Source organism: Gigantopelta aegis, chromosome 10 (assembly GCF_016097555.1).
Source record: "Gigantopelta aegis isolate Gae_Host chromosome 10, Gae_host_genome, whole genome shotgun sequence".
NCBI lineage: Eukaryota > Metazoa > Mollusca > Gastropoda > Neomphalida > Peltospiridae > Gigantopelta > Gigantopelta aegis.
The window spans coordinates 75,050,495-75,078,437 of record NC_054708.1 but is presented as its reverse complement, the minus strand read 5'-3'; the positions used below and the strand labels follow the sequence as shown (position 1 = coordinate 75,078,437).

General features: G+C 36.1%; 1 protein-coding gene across 1 annotated transcript; it reads left to right on the top strand.

Annotated features, from left to right (window-relative positions):
• LOC121384297 (ubiquitin-associated domain-containing protein 1-like) lies at window positions 1-23,326 on the top strand. Its single transcript, XM_041514617.1, has 10 exons — window positions 1-326; window positions 2,724-2,794; window positions 10,525-10,626; window positions 13,277-13,379; window positions 16,121-16,232; window positions 17,894-18,002; window positions 19,757-19,870; window positions 20,431-20,517; window positions 21,656-21,794; window positions 23,148-23,326. Exons 1-10 carry the CDS (start codon window positions 71-73, stop codon window positions 23,303-23,305), a joined length of 1,251 nt encoding a protein of 416 aa, XP_041370551.1. The 5' UTR covers window positions 1-70; the 3' UTR covers window positions 23,306-23,326.
• The last annotated feature ends 4,617 nt before the right edge of the window (window positions 23,327-27,943 follow it).

Sequence of the window (27,943 nt, the reverse complement as noted above, 5' to 3'; positions counted from 1 at the left end):
CGTTAGATCATAAAATAAACAAACGTTCATGTTGTTTATTTTACGAGTTATAGTAAACTGCACTGCCTAAATGGTTGTGTCGGACTCTTGCCTGTTTCCCCCTTCGAACATGAAGGTGAGAATCACAAACAGCGAAGGAGTCGATTACATCGTTGACCTGCACCCAGACTGGACGGTGGACAAAGTGAAAATTATGTCACTTGGTCATTTCTACTCGTCCTCAGAAAGTATGAAGAGTTCGCTCTATCACAAACTCGTGCTGGTCAGATCGGGAAAACTGTTGGAAGAAGAAACGACTTTGCTTCATGCAGGAATTAAAGATAATGGTAAAAAAGCATTTTTACTAATTTAATTTAAATTCAAGGTTAACTAGCTCGAGTCACCTCTAGCCCGAGTACTCTGACTGTAAGAGAGCTAGACGGACATTTGGACATAAACACGCTCTCATTACAGTCAGAGACCAGCCTATGTCTTTTTTTGGCAATTCCTGACTACCAAACGGTAGGCAACGAGTCCCGCTCTAATACCACAACAATCCTATGTTTGACGTCAAATACCTTTACATCAATCATTTTCGAGTTAAGTGATACAAAAAAATCCACATATTAATCACTAATCACTAATCACTAAGTGTCATGATGTGGGGAGCCATCTCATACACTGGCAGAAGTGAACTTGTGTTCGTACAAGGCAACCTGACAGCTGTATGCTATCGGGATGAAATTCTTCGCCGTCACATGCTTCCCATTTTGGATCGACAGAGAGAAGTCTTTCAGCCGGACAATGCCAAGCCATATACGGCACGTATAACAATGGATTTCCTACAAAATGAGAACATTAATGTGCTGCCATGGCCATCAAGATCTCCAGATCTCAACCCCATTGAACATCTATGGGACGAACTGGTAACATTGGTGGGTGGGGTGGGGGGCAGGATATTTATATTTACAAAATAGACTTAACTGCAACATTTGACCTTTTTTTCACTAGCCGCCGAGCATAGCGATATTAGTTATTTACTAGCCCAACATTTAATATCACTAGCCATGGGAGTGGGGCTACCATAATCTAGAAGCCCTGTTTTATGATAATTTACTGACCTATCATCATTTTAGGAGATTGATCTTCAGCTTGCATTGATTTTGCTCATGGCGAATACTGAAAAATGTTTTGCCAATTTGTAGTCAAATGTTAGGAGATAAAATTACATATGTTTTCACAGACTGCTGAGAATTGAAAATTTGCATGACCTATTTATGGGTTAAATGTAAAACCAAATTCAGAAAATGTTATAATTAAGGTCGATGACAGTCACTTTTCACACCCTTGTTTTGGCTTCGTACATGAATAAATATATCCTATCTCACCATAATTTTACTTAAAATCCACATTTCATAAATAGTACAATTTTTTAATTGTAAGGTTGAGGTGCTTGTGTCGCAGGATTGAACCATCTAGGTGGATTTATTCAGCTGATTGTGTTTTTTCTCATCCTAACCAGTGCACCACAACTAGATAAAGGGTTTGGTATGTGCTTTCCTGTCTGTGGGAAAGTGCATATAAAAGATCCCTTTCTGCATTAAGAAAAATGTAGTGGATTTCCTCTGATGACTACGAGTCAGAATTACCAAATATTTGACATCCAATACATGTAGCTGATGATTAATTAATCAATGTGCTCCAGTGGTATCGTTAAACAAAACAAACTTTATTCAAACACATTCAGGTGCATTAGTAATGTTGAAACAAAACAAATTCAATAGCAATTTTCATAGGAATTTTTTTGCTAGTTCTTAGAATGGAAACGTTGTGTACCCAGTTTATTATTATTGTAAGGAGATGAAAAGTAACATCACTGGAATACTGACACCATTCAAATTCAACATTACTTGTATAATACTTTTATTGCAATTTTGAATCAAAACACTGCATATTATTCATTATTTAAAAAAATATGTATATATTTAATGTTAATGTCTTTATTTTTGTTTTACTTATTTGTATTTGGGGTACAATATGGTACATGTATCTAGGGTACAAAATAGCTTACATGAGATTGCAGGGAACATTTTGTTAGGATTGTGTCATGTTTCAAAGATCGCTACAAAATTTTAAACATTAAATAGTAGTGGCAAATCAATTTCAATTCTCCGCCTATTACCGATCACAGTCGGGCTGCTGGTGCTCCCTTGCACCTGCCAGTGCAGGCGGTCCCTCCTCCTCCCACCCCCATTTTTCCTGTCTTGGACAGAAAGGCCAACCGAGGCCGGGTCTTGTGCCCAGGACAGGCGTGCGCTACAACAGTTTGCTCTGAATGTGCACGTAAAGCCCTATGACATGACCTGACCTGACCTGACCTACATGTAATTTCAATTGACTATAAATATTGCTAATCAAGACTATGAAAACAAAATGTTCCGTGGGTTGTTTCCTGATTAATATGAACCGTACATACACCAGGCCTGTGGAAGTTCTGTGAGCAAAACTATAGTTTGCAAAACAGATTTTTTGTGTTCACGCATTGAATTTATGACATCATTTACATGTTCACATGATGTGTTACCTAAAAACAAAATGGGTTACCTGAATTTGTTTTTGTGTAACTCATAAATGCTTTATGGTTGATGCAAATTAGTTTTCAGTGAATTCTGAGAGGCCTGTACATGTACATGAACATCACACATGGATACGTCTGTACATGTATGTGTGTTTATGTTTTTCAGATGAACTTTTGCTACTGAAGCGACGCCTTTCACCATCTTCATTTGACACGTCTGACAAAGGAGGAACTAGTGTATGTGCTGTTGATTATGTCAGCTCAGTCAGTTGAGTTCTCGCTTCAGGTGCTTGTATCGCAGGATCGAACCACATCAGTGGATCCATTCAACTAATTGGTGTTTTTCTCCTTCCAACCAGTGCACCACAACTGGTCAAAGGCTGTGGTATATGTTTTCCTGTCTGGGAAAGTGCATGTAAAAGATCCCTTACTGCATTAGGAAAAATGTAGCAAGTTTCCCCATATGAAAATGTTTGACATCCGATAGCCAATGTGCTCTAGTGGTGTCGTTAAACAAAACAAATTTTTATCTTTATGTTCACAGCATGGTTGTACTAACATAAAGTAACCCATGGCTTCTAGAGAATTTACAAACAAATGTGTGATTTTTAAAATCCACTAGCCATGGTTTAGAAATCAATTAGCCGTACTGCATGTACCATGTTACGGGGCGGGACGTAGCCCAGTGGTAAAGCGCTCACTTGATGTGCAGTCAGTTTGGAATCAGTCCCCGTCGATGGGCTCATTGGGCTATTTTTCGTTCCAGCCAGTGTACCACGACTGGTATATCAACGGCCATGGTATGTACTACCCCGTCTGTGGGATGGTGCATATATAAAAGATCCCTTGCTGCTAATCGAAAAGAGTAGCCCATGAAGTGGCGATAGCGGATTTCCTCTCTCAATATCTGTGTGGTCCTTAACCATATGTTTGACGCCATATAATGGTAAATAAAATATTTCCTTCCTTGTAGTAGTTAATACACTAAAGTAAAAACTAAATTCAGTTATGGCCCTAACACCATATAATCAGTAAACTAATTGACATATATAATTTGTAATATGTTTATTTATTTTTTAATGACCTATTTCCTTCTCTTTTTTTTCTCTTCTTGTTTTTTCACGAGTTACTGGGCTTCGCCAGAAAAAGTATTTTCTCACCGGTCTACCATATTCTAAAAAATACTAAAAATATTTTTAAAATGATTGTATACAGCACAGCAATGACAAACTAGTTTTATCAGGTCTTCATGTACCTAGATTCAGATTCACGAAATGCAAATTTTTATTGAAATTAATTTTAGAATTTTATGTTAGTTTATTATTATGTAGGCATATATGCAAGATGACATCATTCCATCATTGTCCTCTTCCCATTAAAAACGACTCCATATCGTATAATTCATGTCATTTAAACATAAAGTAATGGTGTTCAGACTGGAGTTAAAGCAGAGTATAAAGTTTACAAAAATACATTATATTAAGCTTTAGATTATACGATACAGAAATTAATACCTTAGTACGTTTCAGTATTGTTAATATATATTACCCGGTATGAACAAAAATAGTGTATTATGCTTTACAGAGGCTTGCATAATACAATTATTATTCCTAATATATGATACTGATGATAACAAAACTCCTATACAGGGTATACAGTGAAACTCCTCTAAACCGGACACCCTCAGGACCAAGTAAAATGTCAGATTTTTGGAGGTATCTGGTTTAGAAAGGTTAATTTCTGTACTGAGTTTTAAAAAAAGGCCCATGAAAAATGTTCGGTTTTGGGGAAGTCCAGTTTACAGAGGGTTCGGTTTTGAGAGGTTTCACTGTACATATTTTTTGTTTGACTTTTTATAAAATTAATGAGCCAAAACATATATATTATAGTACCCAGTACTGTATGTACCAGTATATTTACACACATCAGATGATTGTATTGGGCAATTCCACGGTAACGGAATTACGAGTTGGAGAGATATTTCAGGCATTAAACTCAGCTAGTCCACATAAGAAAAATTATCATAATGATATAACTATGTAATACACTAGTGCTTGTTAAGGGCAGAAGTGAGACTCCCTACTGCAAGGTGTAGTGCATGGGTACTTAACTAAAGTCTGGTAAAGGAATTACGCAAAACATCGACAAACTCTGTGAAGTATGATGAAAGAATTATTTATCTTCGTGATGAAATGATGACCTAATGACTTGTGATTAACAAAATAGAAATTATATTACAAATTATCTTTTCATAATTTTGTTGTACAACATTGAATGCTGGTAAGGGAATTACACAGTTCGGTAATGGAATTACCGCTCTGAATTTACATTAGAACAAAATAAATTATTTACTTTAAATTTGGTTTGCAAATATTTTGCATAATTTTATAAGTTAAATAATAACTCTGTATACTTATTTTAAGCATTCATACTAATATTTCAGTTAATAACTAGTTTTAGTATCAGTAACATGTACACGTACATGTATATGAGGGGAGATGTAAACCAGCGCTAAACTGTGTACATATTACATAGTAAATGTTTAAAATGTTTGACAGCAATTGTATATATTATAGAAGTCTATAAAAGAAAGATATATGTCAAGACATATTTCTGTAATGTTATTATTATTTTGATAATGTCAAATCCTTGATGGATTACTTGATATAAGCACAAATGTATATAAAAAGGTATCACTGATTTAAAAAAAAGAAAAAAAAAAGATAATCAAGCACAAGTACATGCACATAATATATAATAGTGAATTATTTAACTATTATCCTGTTCAATTATTTAGACCCAAAGTTTTTTGCAAATGTTACGTTTATTTCCTATTCGATATTTGTTTTCTTTGCATTTACATGAAAACAAACCCAAACCCCGACAGGTTTTATATACAAATCATCATATAAAATGCACGTAGTTGACTTAATTCCACTTTTTAAAAATCTCTGTGTCGTTTGAATGCACGTTATTTCGCCTATAAATAACTAAGGTCATTTGCATATCAAAAGCATCATTCTATAGTGCGTTTCAAACTAATGTTTGGTTCTATCGTCCTATCCGCACAAATCGTAGTATGACCTATATTTAAGAAAATATCTGTAAACATGAAGCAGGCGCGGATTCAGGTGGGGAGTTCAAGTGACAAAACCTCAGTTTGAAAAAAATATATGTATCAAATATTATAATTATATTGTGGAATACACAAGCGTGCGCGCTGAAGGGACAGACAGACAGAGAGAGAGAGACGTCATTTATGTAACGACGCACTCAACATATTTTAATCTATGGTTATATGGTTATAGGGAGAGAGAGAGAAGAATATGGTATGCATGCGATTGGTGGAGGTGTTACCCTCTGCACAACCCCAACCCCACTTAAGGCTTCTTTTGTATATGGAGCTGGACGTAGCTCAGAGGTAAAGCGTTCGCTCATGGTAGGTCGACTGATCGATCCCACATGGTGGACCCATTGGGTTGTGTCTAGTTCCAGCCTGTGCACCACAACTGATGTATAAAGGCTGTGGTATGTGCTATCCTGTCTATGGGATGGTGCATATAAAACGTCCCTTATTGCTTATCAAAATTGCTTATCGGAAACAGTGGTCCATGTGGCGGTAGCGAGTTTCTTTCTCACTGTCATAATGCTTCTTAACCGTTTTGTCTGACGCCACATAAACGTATATCAAATGCGTTGAGTGTGTCGTTAAATAAACATTTCTCTCGTATGTATGTGTAGTCTATATGCATTTCTAGTCGATTAGTTTATAGGTTGTTAGGTTGTTTGATAGTGAATGATATGGAAATAAATTGTTTTTGGTGTTAAAGAGTTCATGCATACATTAAAGTAATACTCCTGATGGGTATGGAGAAATAACTTAATCAGTCGATGAACTCATTTCTTCATCACTATCTTCGTTAAGGGGGACTATCACAGGGGGTATTTTATTTCTTATAAAACTATTTTGTTTTCTAAAATCTTCTTCGATCTTTATTACATGCGTCAGAGAAGTGTGTAGGTGTGATAGAGTTCAATGCATGTGAAAGTTCTCTCCGCACTGTGGTCATTTTACCATCATTATGACGAGCTATGTGCCCTTTGACTTAACTCCAGATCAGTTCTATCAGATTGAGTTCAGAATGTCTTGGCGGCAGTCTTAGACACAAGTGCCCATGGCGTTCAGCAATATCATCAGTAACAAATTGCTTTGTACATTTGTTACTTTTCACAAGTTCATAAAGAACTGGCTTTGTCATGTTACTCTCAAAAGGTATATTTTGTGTTTCGTAGCCACAACTGAATTTCTTCCTTTTTAGCGTTTAGTGCAGGACATCGTGTAATCTCAGTTAATTTGTTGTGGTAGCTTGCGTTATCCATGACGATAACAGAAGGTTCTGATAAAGAAGGCATAAGTTGTTCTTCAAACCATTTGATGAAATTATCATGATTCATCTCACCATGATAGTCTCCGTCTGGTTTTTTTGCCTCAAAGATCAATTCACAGCCATCTATCAATCCATATTTATCACAGCCAGCATGACAAATAATAAGTCTTTTTCCCTTCCGTGTCACCGAACAGAGTTTAGGAACTCGATCAGCAGCGTCTGATTTCGGCAGGTGATTGGCGGTACTTGTGCCCGGGTGGATATCTGTCCAGTGGTGGGATGTTGTGTGGTTGACATTCACCCAGGTCTCATCTTGATACACTATTAAATACCCCTGTTCTCGTAAACTGGATATTTCATGGAGATAGGACAGTCTCCTGTCTGATATATTGGCGTCCTCAAAAATCACTTTTCCAGTTGTAGACATATGTTGGTATTTAAAATCGAGGTCATGGAGTTGTCTTCGTAAAGTTGATATGGATATGTTGATTCCACATTCCTCCCTTAAAGCCACGTTAATCTTATGTAATGTAGGTAATTCGCCCTCTCTATGAAATCTGTATACTCGTCGTCTAATAAATCTTTCTGTTTTCGGTTGCGTTTCTTAACAGTGATTTCTGTGCTTGGATTCGTAGAGCTTAGATTTTTCACAGTTCTTTTTACTGTTGAAACTGAAACTTTAAGTGCAGCGGAAACTCGATCGACAATTCGATAAGAAGCATACCTAGGTCTACCACGCTGATATTCATCTTCAAAATAATCGAAAACGTTCTTAATACATGATTTTACATCAACTGAAGTGTTTTTCGATTTACCCATATTTTTCCTCAAATAACAATAACAAGAATGTCGACTAATACATTTTCAATGAATTTATATACCTTACCTAACTTGTATTTTACGTGGTTTACACATTGCTACAATAGCACGTGCAGTCATAGATCGAAATAATGATGTTATTGACCAAGCAATGCTATCGTATTTTGAACATTCAGGGCTGTGTCTGCGGGATGAAAAAGTGGTTGAACCCATACGAGTCCGAACAATAGCCCTTTGGTTTTTCGCATTACAAATGTAACACCCCACCCCCAAACCCCAGCCCCTAGCACCACCCTAAATACTATATATATATAGTTCCCAATTTAGAGGCAAATTAAATAACATTTTTATTATTATTTGATGTTGGTGGCCTTTGACATTTTACACACACACACACACACACACACACACACACACACACACACGGTCTTCTGGGTCCGGCCCTGTATTAAATTTATTTATAAATTTGGAAAGCACATTCCTGCGGTGTGTGAGGTGATTTGTGTTTATTACTGTGCTACACCTCAGTTGTGTTAGGTTAGGTATGGTATGCTAATATATAATTGATATAATAAAATAAAAATACATAATACATTAGCTAAATTTATTAAATATAATGCACCTACAAGAAAGGGTTACATGTTCTGTTTGTTTACATCTATGTTTAACGGAAAGATTAGACAATGCTGTTACACACTGCAAAACAATAATAACCTTGGTTTAGTGAAACAAGCTATAATGGCCTTCACGTAGCCTCAGATCCCAATGTTTTGATATGCAAATGACCGTAGTTATTTATAGGCGAAATAACGTGCATTCAAACAACACAGAGATTTTTAAAAAGTGGAATTAAGTCAACTTCGTGCATTTTATATGATGATTTGTATATAAAACCTGTCAGGGTTTGGGTTTGTTTTCATGTAAATGCAAAGAAAACAAATATCGAATAGGAAATAAACGTAACATTTGCAAAAAACATTGGGTCTAAATAATTGAACAGGATAATAGTTATTTTTATTTTTATTTTTTTTTGCTTATATACTGAAAGTGAAAAAAGATAATCTGCAAAGATTTATTTTTTAAAAAAATGTGCAAAGGAGTTTGTGTACATTGTAGTTCAGGATCAGCAGACGATTTCATCCCGATAAAAACTTACAGAAATTAGCGATGCTGAATCGTTTTAATATGACTGAAATATTGGTCACCATTTTATAATTCTTGAAGTTAACACGTTTACTTTTTAAAAATTTTGACGACTGGGATGAAACATACATGTACTTAAAATGTTTATTTTCTCAGTGGATTAATCACTGAGGTCAGTCCCTCCCTATTTCAGGAGGTTACAAGTTTTATGGTCCCAGGCAGGACCTGAACGTCACCTTTCACAGGTCTATCTCCCATGCAAACATGTCAGGTTTAAGGGAATCTAATGCTGTGATTGGCCAAAATACTTTTATGGTCATTGGGATTACCAGCAAGGTGCAGTAACATTTATACATGTATCATTTAATTTTTTTTATGAAAAATCAAAATTTCCTGTGGTTTGCAAATTGTGAAATGGTGCACCGAACCAGGGGCCTAAAACCGTGGTTTTCAGTAATATCGAATAATCGTCCCATCCCTATTTATAATGCTTTAAAATATATCTCAAAGGTCCTAATTTTTCACACATTGTCCCAAACCCTACATATACCATGCGCTGTCCATGTTTCTTTTGGCCTGCAATTTAAAAAAATAAATAATGGTGGGCCATATTTTACTTCATATTTCGAGCTCGATATAATATTAGTAAGTTTTGATTATTTTGTCATGAATTTGCAGATTTTTAGTCAGCATAAGCTTTTAAATAATACTGCTTGGTTAAAGTTGATAAGATTTTCTTAATTTCTGTATTGTTAATGGATGACTTATATTTGCTATGGGTGTTCCTCAGATGCATTGGGTGCCACTGCTAGTACTACATGTATTACCATGTGGATAAAAAAAAAAAAATGTATATCTTCCTAAATGGTACATCACATGATGTATATGACTATATGGATAAGAGTGCAGCATTTTAGTACTATGTAGGTTTATACTAAAGTGCTTCTTGACAAAATATACCAAAGGCGGTAACAGAATTACAAACCTATGGTAACGGAATTACATTATGTTGACAGCTATAATTTTACTAATAATGCATGAATTTGAAAGTAAATGTGTATGATTATGTTCATTAACATTTACTCCGAGAATATGAGTTGATTCTTTGATTACATATATATGAACAATATAATCTAACTTTTTGTTTGTTTTCGGCAACGGAATTACAAATTGATTCTATGTTTTCTAATTTCACCTATATCTAAAAAAAAAAAGTGAATCAATCAATGTTGTACTTTGTTAGTGGTAAAACAAAAACACTAATAAAAAGAATATTACCTTGAATTACATGGCTGCTGTACACAAATTCATAGTGTGTATTATGGGAGTGTCATATTTTTAGTGTGACGGTATCCTCATAAAAATGGCTAACGTCAACCACATCCATTTATTTTATAATATTTTACATTAGAAACAATCTTAATATATAAGTAATAACGTGATTTTAATTTTTCACTCCATGTGCACTTTAGCACGGAATTGCCCTATTGCATATATTTTTTATTACATGTTTTAGTAATTACTTGTAAGTAATATGATGCAGAATACTGTTAGGTCAACATAGATCTGTAAACGATTTTAATGTTCAATTTAAATCTTGTGTGAAATGTTTAACAGGATAGGAAAGGCCCTGATGCAGAGGCGATTAGGAAGATGACGGCTGATGTGTCCAAGTCACAAGCAACATCGTCCGATGATGAGGGAGACCCAGCAGTTGATGTGAGTTTCACACTGACATATGTCAGTGACACAGTCACACATATCAGTTACATAGTGACAGATCAGTTACATAGTGACATTTCAGTTACATTGTGCCATTAGTGTCACAGTGACATCAGTTACAATGACATATCAGTTACAGAGTGACATATATCATTGACCTTACATATCAGCTACATAGTGGCATATCAGTTACATAGTGATATATTAGTGACAGTGACATATCAGTTACATAGTGATATGTGTCAGTTACATGGTGATATGTGTCAGTTACATAGTGAAATATTAGTGACAGTGACATATCAGTTACATAGTGACATATCAGTTACACAGTAACATATCAGTTACATAGTGACATATCAGTTGCATAGTAACATATCAGTTACATAGTGATATGTGTCAGTTACACAATGAAATATCAGTTGTGACATATCAGTTACATAGTGCAGTGTTCTTGCTGCTCCATTTAAGCAGGGCACCCTGCCCCACTATTCCATTTTGCCGCCCTCCTTTCACGTTCCCCGCCCTCTTTTATTTTTGAGCGCCCCTCTTTATTTTCCAGCACCTATCTCCGCTATTTCCAAATGCACACTTTTTCTACGCAAAAAGCAACGATCAGTCTGCACACTGGACATCAAAGGAAACAAGCTGTGTTGTGTACAAAAAAGCAATTGACGAAACATTTATGACGGTTACCATAACGTAATTTAACAGTATTTTTAACTGCCTCTATTTTGTCCCATATCTGTATCCATTTGTATGTTTGATAGACACAATAAAAGTTATATTTTATATGAGCAATGAAAACATTTGATTTTTTACAGATTCGGCAATCTCCGATTGAAAAAACCCTCACTTATTTGGCGCCAAATTTGTCACTTGATCAGAACGGTCATTCTGTCTTTTGTTTCCACTAACTATCGTTTGATATTGTGTCCTCAGTTGCAGATATAATTGGTTGTAACTGATGACTTTTAGTTTCTGTCATTCTGTTTATTCAGCAGTTCTTTATAAAATATTGTAAACTTTTCATTTTGGGGGGATATGAACGCTAATAAAAACAACAGAAGTGATAGTGTTTATCATTAAAATAATTTATCTTGAGTGCCAAATAATATATACACCGCCTTTACAAAAATGAAACTACTTTTTATCAGCTGGTGATAATATTTTATCACAGTGATCGATTCATTCGATGAAGATGGAAATAACAAAAATGTATCCGAGATTAGGAAATCACTTTACAAACATCTTTATTGTTTTTTGTATATCTTGAAGTTGAAATCTTTATTAAAAATAATATTAAAACATTGATCGGTCCAGCAAAACCGGAACTGCCCGTGAATGTCAGACTGATATCATCTTCGGTTCAATTAAAAGACGAGTCTGCTTGTATTTCGTATTTATAAACTTTTTTGCACTTTTTTGTAGGCAAAATAAGGAGTATGTCTTTTCACAGTCTACCAACACAACAATATGGTAATCAAACTACTCTCACCCCCACACACCCTTTTTTTTTCTTCTTTTTTTTTTTTGCTTTTCGTTTATCGAGGTTTTTTGGGGGTTTTTTTGAAGGGTGTGGTGCCGAGCAGCCGCCCTCCTTTAATTTTCACCCAGCGAGAACACTGTAGTGACATCAGTTACATAATGACATATAGGTTACATAGTGATATGTGTCAGTTACATAGTGATATGTGTCAGTTACATAGTGATACATGTCAGTTACATAGTGAAATATCAGGGAAATATTGGTTACTTAGTCACATATCAGTTACATAGTGTTATATCAGTTACACAAGTGTTATGTCAGTGAGACCATGACGTATCAGTAACACTGTGGCATCAGTTGCATAGTGATATATCAGTCACACAGTGTTATATAAGTTACATAGTGACATCATTGACATATCATTTATACAGTGACATATCATTTTAAGTGGCATATCAAAAGAAGAAGTTTGTTTTGTTTAACACCACCTCTAGGACACATTGATTTATTAATCATCAGCTATTGGATGTCAAACATTTGGTAATTTTGATATATAGTCTTAGAGAGGAAACCCGCTACCTTTTTCTGTTAGTAGCCAGGGATCTTTTAAATGTATCATCTCACAGACATAATGGCACATACCACATCCTTTGATATACCTGTCATGGTGCACTGGCAGGAACAAGAAATAGCCCAATGGGCCTACCAACAGGGATCAAGCGAGTGCTTTTCCACTGGGCTACATCCAGCCCCTGGCATATCAGTATTACCTCAGTGACATCTGTTTCATTCCTACATAGCAATGACACAGTGGCATATTAAATACAGTTATATAAAGTGACATTTCAGTCAGGACTTGCACAGTCCATTGCCAAATTAGCCAATTGCTCATTTTTACACTAAGTGGCTATAACATTTAGTCTTTGGCTCATAAAATGTTTCCAAAAATGATCCAGATTTTAATAATTTTCCAAAAAATATTCTCTACATATATTTGTATCTCAAAATGGGCTAAGTCAAAATTAATTCGAGTGTGAGTCCTGCTCAATGACATACTGACTGAGTGACATGTCAGTTCCATGACATAATGACACATCAGTGATATATCGGTTGATCTTTCTGTACTGTTTGATAATGAAATCCGTTGGGCATGCTTTTCAGTTCCAGACAGAATTGCGACGGATCCTCATCTCCCTAATCGAAGCATCACAGCAGTTGCTCTGTCTGAACCCAGCTGCCGCCAAGGTTTTCAAGCAAGCTGAAGGTGTGTATAAAATACAGAAGTACAAGATATCATGTGCAGTAATAGATATAATGCTGGGTTAATGGGTCGTCATGAAAATCCGGGAAAATCATGTGGTCTGCAAATGTCATTTTTAAGTTGGGGAATGGAATGGAATGCCATGGAAAATGGAAAAAAACATTTGTTCATATTTTCTTATCCAAATTTGCCAAATTACTAAAATTAAATAGAGCTGGGCGGTATACCGTATATACCATTCAGTATCGGTATTATGTCAATACCGATTTACTGTACCAAACAAATTTAAAATACCGAAATTTCAGAATTGAAAAATATTTCCTGGAAAGCACTAATAATATATCTGACGAATGCAAAATGGGTTGGTATAAATCAGATGAGAGCCTTGTGTATGGAATTTAATTGTATTTAGATGAAATGCGGGTGAGCCATAACACAGGCATGCATTTAAAGCCGAGTATACTGAAAATAGCGCTCGATATCGGTATCATGTCAATACCAAATACCATACTGATACCGAGGTGAATCACCCCAAAAATACTGATATCGATATTGAACCTCACATTTCAATACCGCCCAGCTCTAATATTAAACTCTGGGTTCTCCCATCCTCATGACTTGAAGCAAATATTGTTTCCCACTCCACACAATGAATTTCAAGCCTTGATGTTTGCTTAGAGAAGTTCAAATTTCAGGCCAGTCTTGAGTGTTGTATGCATCAGCTCTGGTATACTATGGGTGATGAGACCATGCATGTATGTAAATACTATAATGTTGGATATAAAGTGTTTCTTCTATCTCGCTCTAGCCCTTCTGTCATAATTAGTAATTACTATTGTAAGTAGCTGCTCACTTGCTCATTTATTAGTCCTCTACCAGTCCAACCGGCGGGACTATTGGTACCATCTCCGCCCTTTTGTCTGTCTGTCTGTCCGTCTGTCTCAGATATAGTTTTCCATACTTCCTTTTCACAATAGGTTTATCATGTACAGTCACAGATCATGTTTTACTTTCGTGGGGATTTACCCATTTTGACAGCAGAGTATGACAAATATTTTGAAAAGTCACTAGCCACAGGGCTAGTGGGTTTGTGAAAACCACTAGCCCACCAAGATAAAGCACTAGCCCAAATTCCTGATCAATTATAATTGAATTTTTATATAATTTTTGTAACATTACACATTTACGAGTATAACAGTAAAATAAAACAAACACTTAAAACATATTGTAACTTTCAGGTTTTTGTCGTGTCGTACGTTTGGTCTTTTGTCAAGTGTGATCCATCATCATTGTCCTGTTTTCACTTTTGCCTTTCCCCCGGGAAAAAATAATTGAGCAAACTCATGGTTGGTATCTAAACCCACTATCAAAATAATTAAATTTAAATGAGGGTACGACAGTGTGACACACGGTAATAAATGGTTCAGTGTATTTGGTAGTGAGTTATACTGGACTGGACTAGTGATTAAAGTGCACATTCAGAGCAAGCTGTTGTAGCGCACGCCTATCTTGGGCACAGGTACCGGTCTTGAGACAGAAAAGGTGGGGGAGGGTTGATGAGGGACCGCCTGCACTGGCAGGTGCAAGGGAGCACCAGCAGCCTGACCATGGTTATACATTTAGGGCCTACTATTTATGTCGCCAGGAATGGTAATGCCAATTGCTCAAATATAAGGTATTACGTGTCAGACCGATATCAAAATACAACGGCGACATCTAATTCTTTTTTAATTGATGAACAAAAAAGGTATTATTTTGTATCGGCAGCTGTGACGCATTATCCAGACCACTAGGCCTACATGTAATAGGCCAAGCCAAGTCATTGCATGTACGGTTACCATTAAAGTAAATTGTTTTCCTGATTGCCGATAACCACATGTAAGCATAAGTGTTAAATTAGAAAACATTAGGTAAATAAAACAAACACTGAAATTTAAAGCATGACTGGGGTTTCCTTGATTGGGATTAACCTGTCGTCGCGATTGGAGATTTCCCAGTTCTTAGCTTAAAACATATATGCGAGATTAACTACTACATGATGTGTCTAACCAATCAAAACATGCATGTCATTAGACTTATTTCCTGTGCCAGAAACTTGAAAGGAAAAAGTAATGCATGCTGTAACTGTGACGATGTAAAGATAGCATGTTACTGCATTTTGCAGACCTAGTTCAAGTGGATTATTATCATATACTGATTGTGTTGTTGATATTATTCAATGACAAACGTCACAATCAAATTTATTAAACGAAATTTCAGCTGAGAGAAAAAGAAGAAAAAAAAAACCCACACAATCGAGCGATAAGGAGGGGAGCATTTCTCACTAGCCCGAACTTAAAAACCACTAGCCACGGGCATCGGGCTAGCAGATTTGTCGAACTCTGGACAGCTGTGTCCAGATCAAGTTTGACTTTTATGGAGATTTATTCAAGGGACACAACTCTGTCAAAATTAAATTCAAACATGTTTCACAGAGTTATTGTGTTTTAACTTTAAAAAATTAACATATGTTGGGCACAATAGGGGATATGTATTGCTTTAGCAACGGGACCCCTATTCAAATTGTAAATTTGTATTATTCCACCAACGTTTTTGCTGCAGACAAGCAGGTGTAAAATTGGTATATAATGGGGTATTTAAAAATACTTGTCTGCAAAAATCCCTGGTTGGGTAGGGTTTCAGTATATGGTACTCTGAGGATGCTTGTTAATTGTTGATTAATGGTTTACATCTGTGTGTTTCAGACATTTTGAATGAGCCGTCTCGGACTCCGTTGGTTGACCAGAGCAGTCTAAAGCAGCTCACTGACATGGGCTTCCAAGAAAACAGAGCCACGAAAGCCTTAATTCTAAACAAGTAAGCTGAATTATACCCCAAAAAACAATTTTAAATAAATAAAAATTTACAAGTTTTATTATAAGCCAGGTTACTGTAGAATACTTTATTTTCGCGGGATCAAATTTTCGCGATTTAATGAAAATGGGTCAATTCGCGAACATTTATTTTCCCGAATCCCCCAACCCCCATCAATAAAAAAAGGAACTACAGATGTCAATAATTTTGTTTTAAAAACAGAACTTAGTTTTACCGGTTGTTACGCTAATCTGTAGAACTAATCCTACATGTACACACGAGTGCTATACACATAAAATAATAGTTTTCCTGCTTTAACCAATCAAGACGTTATTGTTTACAAGTTAATAAGCTTACAGAAGGTGCTTACCCCGTGCAGTTTTTCTTAATCCTTATAATTGTTATAAAAACAAAAACCGAAAACAAACGAAACGAGTAAAGTAGCGACGTGTACTATGAGTATATTACAAGGTCTGTACATTCATTTCGAAATTGTATCGGCATTGATAAAGTTCTAAAATGTCGTTTTTAATGTGGCTGAACACAGTTCAGAAACCAAAATTATCGGGTTTACCAAATCCTAAAGAATGTTTGTCTGCAGAACAGACAGTTTTCACACTTGCAGGCCTTTGCGAAAAATAAAAATAAAATTGTGAAACATCTAAACATAGCCCAGTCCGGATTTTTTCACTTCCACATTTTTAATATACTGTGATAATGCATGTTTACTTCCGTCATTGAACACGTGTAGACTGTCCGATGAACTGATCGCTAGCACATGCGAAGGAAAACAGCATAAAGCTTTTTAGTGTTAGTATTGTTTTATTATCATGTATGTACTTATCATCATGTTCTTGATTTAAAGTTTTAAACAGCTTTTGTGTTTTGTGGTTTGTTCCGTGACAGGAGGGAGCACCACTTTGTTATTACTAGCCTCGTACATCGGAAACAAATGTGGTATAGTTTTTTTGTCGGCCTTTATTTTTGCATGGAATATATTTTCACGAATTTCATTCACACGCGAAAAATGCGAAAATAAAGTATTCTACAGTAATTCACTGTAATTTCTGCACAACAATACAGTTTACCATGGGTTATCTGTTCATCTATTTTAAGAGGAGGAGGGTGAGTGGGTGGGTGAAGTAGTTGCGTGGTCGAGTTCTCATCTGAGGTGTGATGGGTTTTAAGATTGATCGCCTGTGATGGATTTTTCCATCCCAACCAGTACCTCGTTATTACTTCTATAAAAACGTGTATAAAAGATCCCTTGCTGCCTTTTGGTAAGAGTAGCCAATGACCAAATTCAAACAGCCATTGATTAATAACTCATTGTGCTCTAATGGTGTTTTTAAGTAAAACTTGCAGACTGGTACATGGTATCAGAGTCATTTTTCAGACTGGCATGTCGGGGGCCCTGCCATCATGTACAAAATCTTCACAGGCCTTTGAAAAATGAAAATCTGCGTGACCCATTTCCTTGTTGCGTAACCCGTTGTATATATATAAATGGTGCTAAAAAATTTGCACACACAAAAAATAGGCTACACAAAATTTGATTTGCGTGAGCAATGTGAGAACAAAACAACGGTTCTTGCAATTTTCAGAGGTCTGCTTCAGAGTGTGTATGTTTTCACCAAGGACTGATTGTATCTATTGCCTTACAGAATGTCTGTGGTCCAGGCCACCGATTGGCTGTTCAAGCATGAAGCGGACGCCGACATTGATACACCTCTCCCGGGAATGGAACAAGGTCCCTCCACATCCGAGGAAGAGGTGAGACACCATTCTCAAGAGTCTAGAATCAACCATCAGTTATCGTTAATCCTAACCAGGGCTGTGCTATGGCCTGTCCTATCTATTTCAGAAAAGTAGATGAAATTTGGCTTTTTTGTCAGTAGTTTTGGGGGTTTTTCTCCACCACAATGGACTTTCAAAATTGAGATATGTTTGTCACCTAATATCCATAATATGGAATGACATTTGGAGTCGGGGGAGTGGGTTGAGACACAATCTCTAGTGGTGGGGGCACAAGTAAGATTTTAATCTTTATTTATATAGTGTAGGAAAAAAAAATTATGTTATTATTCTCAAGTGGGGTGAGTTTAGGCCCCCCTCCTCTGGTTTCTATAGGCCTGCTTATATTAAAAAATGTTCTGATGTTTTATTACACAATCATTCAGAGTGATATTTAGTTCAGCCTGTGGAACGCTTGCAAGCCTGAGGTGTTTATTTTTAAACCATCATTTCTTTCTTTTTTAGTTGCAAGCAATGTTTCTGAGGTGTTCTTAAACATACATTCCTTTTCTTTGAATAAATGACAGTACAGGAACAGGGTTGAAAATTAGCTAAGGACGATTAAGAATTTGACAAAGGTAGTCCATTTGGCGACCATCGATTTCAGGGTATGGTAGTGGTACCAGTTGAAAAAGAAACACACTGATACTGAATCAAATATGACAAAACACACTACAGATCTGGCAGCAGAAGACTTAGAACGTGTTCTAGATTATGACAGTGCCAACATAATGAATACAGATAAAATTCATATAAAAACATATTAATTTATTAAGTTTTAAACCCATACCGTCTCAAATAACATTTTATTGGGGGTAAAAGTACAGTGTAAATTAAAACAAAAATTCTATACAAATGACCATCAAACTGCATACATGTAGGTTAACTCTGATACATGTTTTAAGGCAGTTGATGGAACATCCCTGGTAATCCGAATGACAGAACCGTAATGCATGATCAGGTCCATATCTCTGCACAAAGCAGAGTCGAATGAGCATTTGGCAAAATAGTGGATGTTTCCATGGATCTCTATCTAGTGCCAAGTCTATAGTAGAAGAGCCACTCCCGAGGAAATCATTTGCTGGGGATTTCACCCTTCTTGCGTCAACACAAAATATATTCCATCCCTCTTGCATCGTCACAAAGAGGACTGCCACTACCAGACTAATTTACTAAAGCATGCGCAGTTCTACCTTTAGTCTCTTTGTACTGCATTATCTTTTATCCTGTATTAAAAATGAGATTCCAGTGTGATAATTGGAGGGCTAGTTGAATTTGAGAAAGGCCAGTACGATTTTTCTTCAACTGGCCCTGCTGGCGACCATGGTTTTCATATTAATTTTCAACCCTGCAGGAATAATGTTGCAAGGTGGTAATAAATTTGTACATTTGTGGATCCATTCAACTGATTGTGTTTTTTGTCATCCCAAACAGTACACCACAACTAGTCAAAGGCTGTGATATGTGCTTTCCTGTCTGTGGGAAAGTGCATATATAAAAGATCCCCTGCTGCATTAGTGGGTTTCCTCTGATGACTGTGTCAGAATGACCAAATGTTTGACATCCAATAGCCGATGATTAATTAATCAATGTGCTCTGGTGGTGTCGTTAAAGAAAACAAACAAACTATTGGTACATTCTGTATTTGATCTGGTGAAGGCTAGGTTAAGCTTGTACAGTTGTTTTCTAAATATGTAATTGAGCTTTGTTTCTTCTTCTCTTGTATTTTCCAGCCTCAGGGCGCAGTTGGAGGGTCACAGTCGAGTGATGCAAAGGACGAGAGCCCGAAGATTTCCAACATTCTCATCAGGGCGTTCCGCAAGAGAGAACATCGACCAAACCCTAGAGTATGTTAATCACAAACAAAGAATAGGTTTTCATGGTACTAAAGTTTTCACAAGCCATGAGTAGGTTTTCACAAACCAAGAGTTGGTTTTCACAAGCCTGGAGTCAATTTTTAGATTCCTTGAGGTTTTCACAACTCTCAAGTAGGTTTATCACAAGCCTCAAGTAGGTTTATCACAAGCCTCACATACATGTAGGTTCATCACAACCCTAGAGTATTATCACAAATCTCAAATTGGTTTATCACATTTCTCAAATTGGTTTATCACATTTCTCAAATTAGTTTATCACAAACCTCAAATAGGTTTAGCACAACCCTAGAGTAGGGTTCCACAACTCGCAATAGATTTTTTACAACACTAGGTTTTCATAATTTCAAGTATTACTGAAGCTGCTAGAAATGCAGTTTTTAAAAGAAGTCTGTTTAAATCGCATTTGATTTCGTTGTAGCCAAATTCAACCAGCCACACTGAATTAACTAATTAAATTGTTAGCATTTTTATTTGTCGATGAATGCAGGCATTATCATGCTCTATGATATCTTATCATTGTTGTTTCCCAGGCACTACAGAAGCTGTTGGAAATGGGTTTTTCTGAACAGGAATCTATTGACGCTCTCAAAGTGGCCAGGAATGACCAGGATGCTGCCGTGAGTACTTTTGTCAAGGAATATTTAGGCATGTGTCATCTATAGTGCAGAAGGAATGTCTTCTCTCATAAATTAGACACCTAATTAGGGTTTCTGCCAGAGGGTACAGAGTGTAAATTATGCACCTTAAACTCTTTGAAATTAATAGATATATATTTACAATTTTTAAATCAATGATAGAGAACTGCTATTTAAAATTTGTCAAAACGTGTTCAATTGCAATCCTACAACCGCCTAGCAGGGGCTCATTACATACTCTCGAAATATTTTCTGGTAAAAAGCCTGCTAATAGATATTTTTGCAAGCAAGATGTTCAGTTAACATTTCTTCTGGTAGAGTTATCGCCCTTCAAGTCTTGACTTTTTGTTATTTGTATTTTGTCTAGTTATGTGTATTTTGTCTAGTTGTGTGTATTTTGTCAAGTCGTGTGTATTTTGTCTAGTGGTGTGTATTTTGTCTAGTTGTGTGTATTTTGCACTGAATCACTTCATTGTTTGCTTTTTTTACTTTGTATTGTTTTTGGGGCGTGACGTAGCCTAGTGGTAAAGTGCTCACTTGATGCGCGGTTGATCTAGGATTGATCCCCGTCGGTGGGCTCATTGGGCAATTTCTCATTCCAGCCAGTGCACCACTACTGGTATATGAAAGGCCATGGCATGTGCTATCCTGTCTATGGGATGGTGCATAAAAGATCCCTTGCTACTAATGAAAAAATTTAGCGGGTTTTCTCTCTAAGACTATAATATGTTAAAATTACCTAATGTTTGACATCTAATAGCCGATGTTTACTCTAGTGGTGTCATTAAACAAGACAAACTTTAACTTTTAGTTTTTTTGCTCTTTAGCATTATTAATCTGTCATATTCTGTTATATATTACCACATCCCATTATTTACAAGAGCTGTTACATGATACCGAGTTTAGAAATAACTGTGTGTGGAAATGTTTGATAAAAAAATATCTTGTACATAAGCTACACTTTTTAGATTTATTTGATAATGTCCATATAAACATATACCGTACTGTAATTGGTATTTTCACATTTAGTTCATGATGTCCATATAAACCATTATAAACAATCAACTTGTCTAGTCCTTTTTTCCCCCTCATCTATTGTACTCCTCTGGTGTATTTTCAGTGTGAATGGTTGCTAGGCGACCGCCAGATAAAGCCGGACACGGTTGACGAAGGGCTGAACCCAGAGAGCCCAGTGTACAAGGCCATCATGCTGAACCCCATTGTTCAACTTGGACTGAATAACCCAAGATGTCTGCTGGGTAAGACAACATCCCCCCCTCCTCACACACACACACCATCCCACCCCCCCCACCCCCCAATTTACTGGGGGTTTTCATTTTTGGGTCGGATTTAGCTCAGTCTGTTGAGGTGCTTGCGTCACAGGATCGAACCACCTCAGTGAATCCATTCAACTGATTGGGTTTTTTTTCGTTCCGATCAGTGCACCATAACTGGTCAAAGGCTGTGGTATGTGCTTTTCTGTCTGTGGGAAAGTGCATATAATAGATCCCTTGCTGTATTAGGAAAAATGTAGCAGGTTTCCTCTGATGACTACAAGTCAGAATTACCAAATATTTGACATCCAATAGCCAATGATTAATTAATCAATGTGCTCTAGTGGTGTCGTTAAACAAAACAAACTTCTTCTTTTTCATTTCGATTACATTTTAACTGGCCCCGAGTTCAGCCAGCTAACGTTTCTCAAACATTCACAAACTATTTGTGGTCATTTTTCTCCTCGGTCTGGCTGAACTCGGCCCTGATTTTTAAGCTTATATCCAATTACGGTTCAAGGATGCTGTTCTGGATACACACCTCAGCTGTTTGAGATCTTTGTCGAAGATAGTGGTTAGTGGTTAGTTGTTAGTGAGAGAGAAGTCGCTAATTTTACTAGTTGCAAATTTTAGAAATAATTGAAAAGTTGTAATGATTAATGGTGATTGGTATTCTGGTGGAAAATAACTGGGTTTCTGCAATGTGTTATGTTTATTAGATAATTTAGCAAACACTTTTGATCGCCTAGAGCTAGTGACCATTAAAACTCACTCTCACTCATACTTTTTGTAAGTCTGTATGTTTTATAGGATATTAAACTTGGTTCCATTTCATATCATGTTTATGTACCGAGTATAATATTTTTCAATTGTCACAAGTTTTAGCAAGTGGCAATAAAAATTATTTTATGAGGGACACAAACATGATACAGAATGGTAGCAAGGTTAACATCCTATTCATTAGCCATAACTGATTTTAAATTAGTGACTGAACTTGTTTGACTGACATTATGGAAATGTAGTGCGCTAATCATATGACGTCACTCTATGATGTCCAATTTTTAACCATATCGGTAATAATTATGTTTTTTAAATGTTTTATTTGTGATAAATGTTGTAATCATTTGTTTTGTGTGCCACAAGTGTTTCGATAGTTTAATTATGCCTATATTGTTTATGTTTGTATGTGTCATCTTCTATGGATGTGACGCTTCACTAAGTTATGTTAATAGTTTTAGAATGTCTCTACATTTACCTTTGTTTGTCACCCTGGCCGTTATATTTTTTTATGCTTGGGTGTCATTAAACATTAATTAATTATTTATTAATTATTTTCAGCCTTTCTGCAAATGTTGGAAAACCCCATGACTGCGAACCAGTGGTTAAACGATTCAGAGACTGGGCCGATTCTTATGCAAATATCGAGAATATATCACGCTGAGAAACACTCAAAACCTAGACTTGTCTCCCCTGGCACTCTTGTGTTACCAAGCTGAAAATATACTTGTTAAAAGTTATAGGTTTATTTATTTATTTATTGAATATCCAAATGCATCATATCAATAGTCGAAACCAAATAGCTGTAGTTTTAATTCTGCTGAGGTGTTGCTAAACAAATATTACTTTTTTGTCAAATGCATCACAATTTAAAATATTTGCATTAATGTTAAACACCAAAGTTATTTATCCCTTGACCTGTGCATGGCTGATTTGGTATCCCATTTATTGTGCTCGAATTAAACAAAAATAACACAGTTGATTCCTATTAACATTACTGTCAAACATCAATATAGCTTTGCATTTTGATTACAACTAATATTGTGGGTAAAATGATTGAAGAATTTGGTGGAAATGTTTCAGGCTAGCTCTTTTTGGCCCAAAATCTGTACAGTTTTGAGGATTTGCTCCAGCTCTGCAGGGGGCCGTTAAACATTCTCACTCCCCGAATCCCCTACCCTCCTGTCTCGTATGCTTATGATCCTTATACACCGTGATTAAAAATATATTGGGCTATATTGTCACAATATTGAAGGGACTATTTCTACCTTTTTAATCTCTGATTTTGGAAACATTTTATAGATATTTTCATGTTACATTGACTAATGGGCATTTATAGTTATTGATATTTTTACACGGGTACAAGCTAATCATTAGGGGTGGGGGTTTTTTTTTTTTGGGGGGGGGGGGTTGGTGTTACCTGCTTCCCTCTACTAAAAGCATGCATACCAAAAAAAAGAAGTTTATTTTGAAAGGAATATTTGTCACAATATTTTTTGCTTTAGTTTTGAAACTGTACACTGACATCAATTCTCTCAGTCTAGCGTCCAGTTTATACATTTTTGAAAAGGTATAAGAGAATGCCCGTAAATTTATCATCTTTCTTTTTCCATTACACTGCTAAAGTAGCATGGAACTAGTAGTACATTGAAATCTCCTTGGTCATTCATTTGCAATTGATATATGAATGGTCTCGGTTGATGCGAAATCAGTTTGGAATCGATCCCAGCCCATTGAGCTATTTCTCATTCAACCCAGTGCACCACGACTGGTATATCAAAGGCCGTGGTATGTGCTATCCTGTCTGTGGGAAAATGCATATAAAAGATTCCTTGCTACTAATGGAAAAAATGTAGAGGGTTTCCTCCAGGACTGTTAGAATTGATAAATGTTTGACATCCAGTAGCTGATGATTATTAAATCAGTGTACTATAGTGATGTCATTAAAACTCATTTTAACTTAACTTTCAATAGTTTCTATAGCAATAATAAAATGAGGGCTGCCAAGAGACAAAGCATAAATCATTGAAAGTATGGTTACTGTTATTAAGGGGACAACACTCCAATGAGTTTTCCACTTTTATAAACTAGGATACAATGAACTGACAAACGTTCAATCTTTTTTCATTGAGTACTCTTATAAATAACTATTTTGGTATGGCTATGTTGGTTTTGGCATTGTTTTATTCAGTGGGGAGAGAGGGTGAAATAAAAAAGGACTATTTTTGCAACAGGCTAGCGTGTGAAGTTGAAATGATAATAAAAGCAGGGGAAATCCCACATTGTATTATTGCTATGGTAAATCAGGTGTGTGTGAATACATGTATTGCATATATCATTTGACCGATTTCATGAAATGTAGAGGGGTACAGTGAAAGAAAAAGAAAATGTATGGATTTAGATTACTCGTTTAGAAATACAGGCACGGCAGAATGAGGGGTAGGGGGCTGGCCCAATAATTATGAATCAAAAATATTATTGGTAGTAAATCTTAAAGGGACATTCCTGAGTTTGTTGCATTGTAGGATGTTTCCGACTAATAAAATATTTCGACGATTAAACTTACATATTAAATATATTTCCTTGTTTAGAATATCAGTGGCAGTATATTCAACGTGTTTCTGGTCATCTTAATATTTGTAAGTAGTCGAAACTGAATTTTGTCTTGAAATAATTTCGTACGTACGAAAAAACATATTTGAGGAAATAAATGAAATTTAACCTAATACAAATATTAGAACGATCAGAAACACGTTTATTCTAAACAATAAAATATATTTAATATGTAAGTTTAATCGTAGAAATATTTTATCAGTCGATAACATCTGAAAAACTGCAGCAAACTCAGGAATGTCCCTTTACGGCAACGGTGAATTTTACTTGTAGAATGCAGGAAATTGCATTTCTTGACATCTAGTTTTCAATATTTTACGGGGAAGCATACCCGCGAATCCCCCCAAGAAACTTTGCTTTGCGCCCTCGATCTCCATTAGCCACCAACCACCACCCCACCCCCAATGTCTACTTGCTTCCGCCGTACCTGAAATAGGTATGTCACTGCCAGTGTTCTGCGGTGATACAAATAAGCCTACATTTTGTTTTTCTTTTCCCTCAGAGTGCAGTGAATAACTAGTAAAGTGTAGTCTGTGTACAGTATGAAAAGGTACAGATTGAATGCCTTGCCATTGATTTTCCGCCCTTTTTGGGTGTGTACACCTATCCAGATTCTGCATGTTTAAGGAACAGGAGCGTCGGAAGCAATTAAGAGTTGGTACGGTAAGGATAGCCCGAGTACTCTGACTGTAGAGGCTGGACGGACATTTGGACAGATATTCAACCCTTACCTGTCCAGATGTCCGTCTAGTCTTCTACAGTCAGAGTACTCGGGCTACGGTCAGAAAAGTAATGTATATGATGATATCTATACTATGCGAGTGTCATAAGAAGAGAATAAAAAACAACGTTCCAGGCCCAAAAAGCGTCCGACGCCCCTGAGGAATATGAATTTGTCCTATTATACTTTGTAATTGGTGTTATTAAATATCCTACTTGCAGATTGTCTTGTTTATTTGTTATTACCCTTTAAAGCTGGGGAGCATGAACTAGTGATGTTCCATTGATCGATTATAATCGAACATTTATCAATTTGGCTCTACGGATTATCGATTATAAAAATTAATTGTTTTTCCAATTTAGATGATGAAATCCTTCTAAATATGTTGGTGTTTGTTTTCATGTGTACATATAATAAAAACAAAAAAGATTTTAAATAGTTATTAAAGGAAAATGATCAATTTGTGTGTTCTATCCAGATGAATACGAGGATATGTCCATATAATTAAAATTCTTCTTGCCTTCATATAGTTCTAACCGAAAGTGTAATCAAAAGTTGATAAGTTGGTGCCAATACAGGTCTACAAGGTTCACCTTTTAAATATATATTTTCTACATAAAGCCGGGAATGTTTTAGAATTGTTTTATACAGAGATGGAAGCTTACCTGTTTTACCCGGAATTCCACATTTGTATAAATTGTGTCTGTTTATATTCTGTGTACACAATGTATGTTTTCGACTGATACTCTGCATACATTCAGAATGGGTGCCACCATAGGCCAATCTAATTAAAATTAGCTCCACTATTACATGTGGATCTAACTGCAGCCCATTGGAGCTCATGTCCAGTTGACCTTTCATTCAACCAATCAAAACCTTACTTGCAAAATCATGCCAGTGATTTGAAAATATTTAGGATTATGCCGAGGGTATACGAAATGATTCGGGTTAATTACGAAGTATGCCGGAAACTAATTGCAATATAAAATTTTATATAAAATTCGTTTCGACCAAAAAAACCTGTGATGGTATAGCCATAAAATCTGTCTATGCTAGTATACAATCCAGAGTTTATTACTGCACTCTCCCCCCCCCCCCCCCCCTGTTTTTTCAATGTTGAAATAGACCAACAAATTCGCCTATTGCATAAATAGTCTCACCCGATATTTTTAGAATTTGTATGCTCCCGAATAACGTTATAAAAGGCGAAGTGTAATTGGTCGATGTTTAAATTGTTATTTATAGATGAAATGTCACCTGGACATGGGAGTCCACGCAATGCTGTTAGATCTACTGGTAGACCCAGTAGAGCTAATTTTAATCAGATCTGTCCCAGACCACCAGTATTAAAATTTATAATTTGTTTTGTAATTCACTTTAATTTCTGCATATTTGAGTTTTTATGACGTACGATCCATGGTTATGTCAGTCATGAAAGATTGTACCCAGATTTGATCACTTAGGAGAATTGTAGGTGCACCATACATTTTCAACTTAAGAACACCGTCATTTTCCCCAGAAATCTCTACAAAGAATATGAAAATTTCAAAAAGAACTGGAAACGATATTAAATGTCAAAGCTGTGGGACCGTTTGTCATAATTTAATTATGGCCGTGGTCAGTTCACACTAGTTTCAAGTGGACTGAAACACGCTTGACATTCTGTGTGTGTGCGTGTGTGTGTGTGTGTGCGCGCGCGCGCACTTTCACAAACCATATACTTTGGTATTTTAAATACCTCCGTCGAGTCTTCCATCATTAAAATATTGAAATTTTTACCACAAATCTCGTTAAAATATGTCCAACCGCCCTATCCCATGAACATGATGACGAAATGTCTTCATGTCTGCAGATGGTGTGTGTGGGGGTGTCTTGGGTTTTTTTCTTTTCTTTCTTTTTATTATGTTTTTTAGAACCACAAACTGTGTTTGTGATCTCACGCACTTGCCCTCATCACATATTATTCACATGGGCCTGTTTCATACGAGTTTTAGCATTACTCATAGATTTACTTGTCGATTCA